This window comes from Garra rufa, chromosome 12 (assembly GCF_049309525.1).
Source record: "Garra rufa chromosome 12, GarRuf1.0, whole genome shotgun sequence".
Classification (NCBI taxonomy): Eukaryota; Metazoa; Chordata; class Actinopteri; order Cypriniformes; family Cyprinidae; genus Garra; species Garra rufa.
Genome location: NC_133372.1, coordinates 17,938,904 through 17,947,045, shown reverse-complemented (window position 1 = coordinate 17,947,045; position 8,142 = coordinate 17,938,904). Strand labels below are relative to the sequence as shown.

The following is an 8,142-nucleotide window of genomic DNA, read 5'->3' as shown; positions in this document are numbered from 1 at the left end:
GGAAGAGGTATGCGGGCTCCTCCAAGAGGACCTGGCGCACATCCACATACATTTAATAAAACTGGCTAAGCATCAGTATGTTCATTTATTTATTTGCTTATGTTTTATTGACATTTAATTATTTCCATTTATTATTTAGGTTTTATTAATTTTGCGTTTCGTTCAGCATTCTTTTTTTTCAACAGTAAATGCAACGTCAAATAGGAATTTACCCGGTTGCTATGCATCTTAAAACTGTTTTTTTTTTTTTTTTAAATAATATATGAATATGAATGACGACTCTTTTGCTTTATTTTTGGAAGATACCAACCTCCACGGCTCTACCACTGGAGAAAGCGTAACTGTAAACTGTAAACTAAATCACGTGTGCCTTGATAACGAATCAGCGAATCAGCGCTTCTATTGGTCAACTTACAACTGACGTTAAACTTCGCCCACCTTCAAGGAAGTAACAAACTCCAGTAGGCCAGAGTTGAAACGTTATACAATATCAATAAAAGCACACGAAGCATAAGGCACATCGTCCAGAAGGAAGTCCAACGGAACAGTCATGAATCCTGATATTAGCCGTGAACGTGAAAATGCATCTTTTAACCTGGAGATCCTTACGAACATCCTGGATGGTGGTGCAGAAAAGACACGCAGGAGGAGAGAAATAGGTCAGCTGTGATCAGAATAATTTGATTTCATATATATATTTACATATATAAATTGTGCAGTTGTGTTCGAATGTTTGAATGCAGATTTAAAATAATTCATTTATTAATAATATTTCTGAGGAAATGCATTTATTATTTATTATTATTTTGCAGACTATTACTGTACTTTTATGTTCTATAAAACCGTTTGTATTTCATTAAATTGGAATGCATAATTTAGATAAGAAAATGTAAACTTAGGTCAGCTTTTAGAGGTGATGGTGATTCCTATACCAAGTCACTTTACATGAGTATTTGCAGGGACACCCTCTTTCATTATTATTACCCCCCCCCCCCACCCTTTTTTTTCTTTTGTCATAATTTGGGCTATTCTTATGTAAACATAACTTGTATGGTGTATGACTAAAAAATGAAAGAGAGATTTAGAGTTAAGTAGTGGGGGGGAAAAATCTCTATTTCTGTATCTTAGTTTCTCTACCAAAAACGTTTTAGGTAAAAAATGGCACTTATCACCTGTTGTACATTATTTATATTTCCTAGAGTCTCTGGTTATTGGTGATCCAGACTTCCAGCATGAAGACCTGAACTTTCTCTCCCGCAGTGAGAGATATGATGCAGCAGTGCGGAAGAGTGCTCAGATGATTTTGAAGCTTAGAGAATATGGTATCTCTGATCCAGAGGAGATATACTTCTACAAGAGGTATGTGTATTCCTCAATCAGGGATACTGCGTAATTGTATGATGTATAGAGGATAGAAACCAAAAGTTTTGAGGTTCAAAACAAGACTTCCAGTTAAATGCTTGAACAAGTGTACTCATGCTTCATAATAAAAATATGAAAGTTAATTGAAAGTAGTTTAAAGCTGAAAGAAAAATATGAAAGTAAATAATGAGTGCCCTGGTGTTATTGTCACCTTTGACCCAGAATCTTTGTTTTAAATTAAATGACACGTCATATATGGGTTATATTCTTGCTTCATTCCAGCTGTTCCTTCATAGTGCCTATATTGCTGAAAGAATAATCTGCTGTTTTTATGATACAAACAATGCATTTTTCTGCATTTGGAGTGAAAATATCCTGTTTATTTATTTTATTTATTTTATTATTATTTTTTTATTATTAATGGAAATCTAGTAAAGTAGTATTAAGAAATTGGTTACTTTGTAGATTCTTTTTCAACAAACCAACAGTATGATTATTTAAAAAAGGTTTGTGAGTAGCATGAAAGCTATTTACAATTTGCAGTCAAAGGCAAGTTCCAAAGTGTTTGCATAGACAGCCTGAGCAAAGGTCTCAGGTCAAAAGTGTGTCAAAGGGGATTAAAGGGAATACTCTACTCCTATTCTCAAACTGAAATAGGCTAGTTGAAGCTTGGTTGAAAGTTCACTTTAATACACATTTTGCACTTATTATTGTTACTAATTTCAACAAATTTCAACCAATGCAGCCATTTACTGTTAATTTATTAATAGGGATGCACCGATCCGGATCGGCCGATCTTGCTTGCTTGCGTGATTTCACGTTGAGCCATATATACTACACACAGCCGTTGTTCACAGACAAGATGCGCAAATCCATGTTCATTATCAGTGTGAATGTGCGCAGCTCGTCGGTAAACAACGGCTGTGTGTAGTATATATGGCTCAACGTGAAATCACGCACCTGACGGCATTTACCGCTGATTACAGAACCGGCTTTACTGACAAAACGCGCAAGCGGATCGGCCGATCCGGATCGGTGCATCCCTATTTATTCATAACTAAAAGCAGGTTTATATAAATTTGTGAATACATTTGCCTTAAAAAGGCACTTCTAAAAACCAGTTAATTTTTGTAACTGCATGCATCTCTATTTGAAGTTTTATATATGTTTGTTCTTATCCTGCAGTATTGCGAAGGGTGTGTATCAAGAGCCCTTAGGTGTCCATTATGTCATGTTCATTCCCACCTTAAACAGCCTGTGCACAGCTGAACAGCGCAAAAAATGGATCCCGTTAGCCAACTCATTCCATATGTTAGGCACCTATGCTCAGACAGAGCTGGGGCACGGTCAGTTTCTCTCTCTCAGACAATTATTGAAATTGTACTTTTTTAAAAGTTAGGCCAAACTAAAAATGGTGTATTCTTTGTGTTCAGCGCTAACAGTGGATGTAGTTAAGTATGACCCTTGCAGGTGTTGACAGCTGAGTATGGTCATATTCTAATTGTTTACTGTCTACTAATCATACAGACATTATTATTGCAAGTCAACCACGGCTTATGTTTATCTCAATTGCTAAGTCTGGTCTTGCTTTCAGTGTTTGTCTTTCTATTAGAATATCTTACTTGCCAGTTATAGTTGATACTGTTTTGTACTTAAGGTCATTGCACACTGAGTCCGAAATTTTTGCACGTTAAAAAATAAATACGACCTCACGTTATGTCAACCGAGTTTACACACTGCCTCTGAAACTTTTGTCCGTCATATGGATCAGGTTTGTTTTTATGCGTTTACAAAAATGTATACAACGTATACATTTTTGGATTCAGTGTGTAATGACTAGGGGTGGGCATAGATTAATTTTTTTAATCTAGATTAATCTAGATTAAATTTTGGAATTAATCTAGATTAAAATGGCTAATTTGAATTCTGCTGAAGGCATTCAGAATATGTGTGCTACCCAAATAATGACTTAAAGTCTTTGAGAATGGATCATAAAGCTCATAAAGCTGTTCTATGATAATTTGTTGATGAAAATAAATTATGTTCAATTAGATGTACTTGTGTTTACTAACTAACTAACAATGAAATTATTTTTTCTCCCTATTAGATTGTGTTTTTTTTAACGTCAACACCTACCCAGCCCATTACATGTTACACCGTACTTTTATTTTGACAGGTTGCCGTGAAGTTTCTGTGTCATACAGTATGATATGATGCTAGTTTTCTCAAATGAAACGGTAAAAGTGACACTCACAGCAGTTTGGGAGATTGAGTTTATCTGTTCATGTGAGATGAAAATGCCAAAAATTACCGGGAGCGTCACGTGGGTTTCAGTATGCGTGTAGTAAAAGCTCGTCTCCGCAATGCATACATACAGCTAGGCAAACGGAACATATAGGATTCATATTAAAACGGTCTTTTTGCATTTCAGTTTTCACAGACACTAGTCCATATCGCGATTTGAATTAAGTGACTGACCAACATTTGATTTATGAATCCAAAAAACGACGAATTTACGTGGCATTTCGCTATAGTAGATTCGGTTTTTATGAATGGAGGACGACGCGATCCCGTCTGTGTTTTGGCGGAGGAGACTTAAACGCGCGACCATATTCTACAGTCTTTGGTATACATCCGCGTTAAACTATCAAGGTGAAAGTCATCATAGCTTGCGTAGTTTAGACCCAGCTCCCAACCCAAATTTGAGAATAGATTAACGGCGATATTTTTTTTATCGCGCGATAAGAGTTTCACGTTAACGCAGCACGTTAACGCCGATAACGGCCCACCACTAGTAATGACCTTTACTCCTTAGAAAAATGGTTCTAAACACTACCAGATTTAGGTTTTTCTTGGGCCCTTTTTGGTGGTAAATATAACCTTTTTTAAAGATTCCATAAAAACATTTTTTGAAAGTGCTAAATACATTAGGTACATTTGATTGACACAAATTCGTAAGAAAACTTACAGTGCCCTAACACAGTTATTAAACATATCAGAAACACAAAATATATGCAACGACATGAGTTCCATAAATTAGTGAAATATTTTCACAATCTTCTATGTCACAGGTTTTCAAACCTATTCTGGAGGACCCCCTGCCCTGCACATTTTAAAAAATATGGAGTAAATGATGACAGAATTGTCATTTTTGGGTAAACTAATCCACAGGTCGTCATGACAGTCATTAGTGCTCTTTGTCCAAAGTATTTTCAGATTATTAATTACTATCATAAATTTATACATATACAGTATCAGGAAGGCTTTTTAAAATATGTTTGATTTCCCAGTTTAACTTCATGTGAGATGAAGTATATAAACTATAATTTAATTTTGTGGATTTGAACATATATTGGGAAAATAAATCATCTACTACACATTTTTTGTTCACACAAAACTTGCAACCAGGTAACGACAATGCTTGCATCCAGTGTAGACACTAGGGTTGTGACGGTCAGAAAATTTTCACACTGCTTAATCGACGTGTGACAACACCAATAGTACCGATATCACTGTGCATGGGTGGGTGAATCCCCCCTGCAATGATCTAAAGGACAGATTCTTTCACCCCCAGAATATGATTTTAAACACGAAAAACGAAAACAAATGCGATTTCAACCAAAGGGTTCCCCTCCAATCTGATTTGTGCCACCTCAGATTCAGTTTCACCCATTCCAACCCCCAAAACATCTCGATTTTAACTATTCAATTCGAACGATCACTGGTGTATTTTAAACTTTCACTGCTAAATTCAAACGTGCTTTTGCGCCTTGTCTGGCGATGAGGCAGATAGACACGCTCAGTGCTTTTCAGTGCGATTCAGTCTTTTCAACCAAATAATAATAATGTTTCAGTCTGTTAAATTAATTACTAACAAGAAAAGACATTTGTTAAATACACACTGATATTTGTGAGTTCGTTAAATGCACTGGTGTGTAAAGGAAGTGACAATAATCCTTTCAGTTAAAGTAGAGTTAATGATTCTTATTACTATAAAAAAATCTAAACAACGGTGGCGGGCGGTGCCGCGGTGGGCAAGTGATTTCTTTATAAAAAGCAGAGAGCCAACCGCCATTCACCCCCTGCAATACTATCTTTCCTCTTTTTAATTGTGGTTGTCTCACTTTAAACTGTGCAGTGTGTACATGGCCAATATACAGTATGCAAATAACAGTAAATTGAACATGGTTTTGCTAATGCTTTGCAGGCAAATCACATCAATTTTTTTTAAGATTCATTTTTAGTCTTTATTATGACAAGACAGATCAGAACTGACAGAAAGCAAAGTGGAAAGTCCTTGAGTCTGGATTCAAACACGGGATAGCACAATGGCACTGTATGTCAGCGAGCTGCCTACAAGGCTATTAAAGTAAAACAATTCGATACGTTGATTTAAAATATGTAATATAATGTGCATTGTACGATTTTTCAAGTCCAGCTCAAGTTGTGAGTCATTGTTGTCAAGCTGAATCGCAGGTCTTCTTTGATTTGTGTTGAGTCAAGTCAAGTCACGAGTTATCCAATTTGGGGTTCAAGTTCAAGTCAAGTCCAAAACATGCAACTCAAGTCCACAAGCCTGGAACTATCCTTTTAAGGAACCACATTTATGCAGTTACTTTTTAATCAAGTTTAATACCATTGACATTATTATTATCATTTATTTGAATTAATAAAAGTGTAAATCATTATTAAATCCAATGTTTAATCTGCTTGACCTGCTTAAATGATTTCTCTTCTTTTGTTTTTTTGTCATTTTCACCCATTATTTTTAATCCCATTCCTGTTAATCTATATCTATATAACCCCACATTTTTAATCTACTCACTATATATCATCTGAAATGATTTCTCCTTTTCATAATATTTCATATTTAATCCCATGTTTGTTTCTCTGCTGTCTAAATAAATCCTCCGCTTTTCTACTCTTTCTACTTGCCTTTCTATCTCTTCCTTGCATCTTTATTTTTTTTTTTTTAATGCTTCGCTCACTTTGACCCCTGCCCTACCAAAGCTGTGTGCATCGGGGGCGTCCAGAGCCCCTTGACCTGCACTTGGGCATGTTCCTGCCGACGCTGTTGAACCAATCTTCACCTGCACAACTGGAAGCTTTCTTCATGCCAGCATGGAACTTGGAGATTATTGGCACCTACGCACAGACTGAGATGGGGCACGGTAACAAATTTGGCACTCACTTACTGCTGTACTGAGGCACTGTTTGCATTGGATCATGTGGTCTTATACACTACTGGATTACTGAATTTCACAATCACTTTTGTTGGATCCAGAGATTTACACAGTCAGTGGCACCCTAAACCAAAAAAACTACCACAGTGTTTTTTTTAATTAGTGGCCAGCGTAAGCTCCTATTGTAAACTCTATCGACGAACCAGGCAGAAAGCAGCACATTTGTGGGAACTTTTGAAACTGTTGATATCCATTTTAGAATCCATGCTGCATGATTGATTTTCTAGTTGTTTGTTATAAATTTGTTATTAGTACAATCTGGAGATTGTAGTTCAAGTTGTCAAAAAAAAAAAAAAAAGAAAAATCACTGGTACTATGAGAGAGTGTGCTTAGGGCAGTGTCATGAAATATTGCCTAAGTAGAAAAAGGATCAAATTTGCATGTGCAGATCTTTTAAGTAAAACCCTGCCAGATTTTTTTAACTCCTCACTATCAGCTCTGTGTCTGTATTGTATGCAGTGCCAACTAACATTTGGAGGAATTTACACTGAGCGGCAGTGCAAGATAGAGTTCACTTATAACTGAGCAATTTACAGACAGTAAACAAATTGTATTAAATTAAGACAAATTATGTTACCGAAAAAATATCCCCAAAATATTACACTAAAACACAAGGTAGTGCTTAGAATTTTGCTTTGTTGTTCTTTTTTTTTTTTTTTTTGCTGTCAGACACCTACAAGGGTTACCTTCATGCTTTTTAAACTAAAAAATTATAAATGTTGTTACACTGAACCACTAAAGGGATAAAAGCTTGTATTTCCTCATGTTCATTTGCTCAGTCCCAGATATGTATTTAAATAACTGGCAATGTTTGACTTTGGAACTGCATTAAATATGAATGAATTTCACTTTGAAAAACTTGTATTAGATCTGTAGTAACAGTTGTCTGTGTTGTTTTGCATGTATTGCATAATTTAGGTACACACATCCGTGGTCTTGAAACCACTGCTACTTACAACCCTTCCACCCAAGAGTTTGTTTTGAACAGTCCAACAATCTCCTCAATTAAATGGTGGCCAGGTGGATGTGAGTAAGCTATGTAAAAGTATTGAATATAAGATAGCACTGTGTACAACTGATAACATAATGTTTTTTTTAATAATTATTAATTTGTTCTCTGTATTTGTCTCTGTAGTGGGTAAAACCTCAAATCATGCTATAGTTCTGGCTCAGTTGTACACTCAGGGCAAGTGCCATGGCCTTCATGCCTTTATCACACCCATTCGCTGTATGAAGACACACATGCCACTGCCAGGTACGGAATCTTGAGTGGGTATATTTGTGTGATAATATACAGTACAGACCAAAAGTTTGGACACACCTTGTCATTCAAATGAAAGAGAAGGTGTGTCCAAACTTTTGGTCTGTACTGTATATTTTTCTGTTTATTAAAGTTTTTACTCTACATTTGTGCAGTTTTCAGTGGGTTAGTGATATTTTTTAAATATATATAAATTAATAAATATTTTTTTAATGGGTTTTTATACAAAAACTGCTTTTTTATGTAAAATTCATTTTACAAAAGACCCACATTTCT

General features: G+C 35.7%; 2 protein-coding genes across 3 annotated transcripts in view; both read left to right on the top strand.

Annotated features, from left to right (window-relative positions):
- Positions 1 to 341, top strand: part of LOC141347514 (peroxisomal acyl-coenzyme A oxidase 1-like) — a 10,699-nt gene extending 10,358 nt beyond the window's left edge. Inside the window, exon 8 of the mRNA XM_073852524.1 lies at positions 303 to 341. Within this exon, the coding sequence (XP_073708625.1) occupies positions 303 to 341 (39 nt within the window). The remainder of the gene's footprint in view (positions 1 to 302) is intronic.
- Positions 342 to 454: 113 nt separating this feature from the next.
- The window catches only part of acox1 (acyl-CoA oxidase 1, palmitoyl), a 19,891-nt gene continuing 12,203 nt past the window's right edge, over positions 455 to 8,142 (top strand). Inside the window, exons 1-5 of one of the 2 annotated variants that reach the window (XM_073852493.1) lie at positions 455 to 659; positions 1,200 to 1,359; positions 2,548 to 2,708; positions 7,524 to 7,631; positions 7,741 to 7,860. In XM_073852493.1, coding sequence (XP_073708594.1) covers positions 551 to 659; positions 1,200 to 1,359; positions 2,548 to 2,708; positions 7,524 to 7,631; positions 7,741 to 7,860 — 658 coding nt within the window. In that variant the 5' untranslated portion in view covers positions 455 to 550. Of the gene's footprint in view, positions 660 to 1,199; positions 1,360 to 2,547; positions 2,709 to 6,372; positions 6,534 to 7,523; positions 7,632 to 7,740; positions 7,861 to 8,142 lie in introns of both variants that reach the window. The other variant, XM_073852492.1, reaches the window with a different exon arrangement.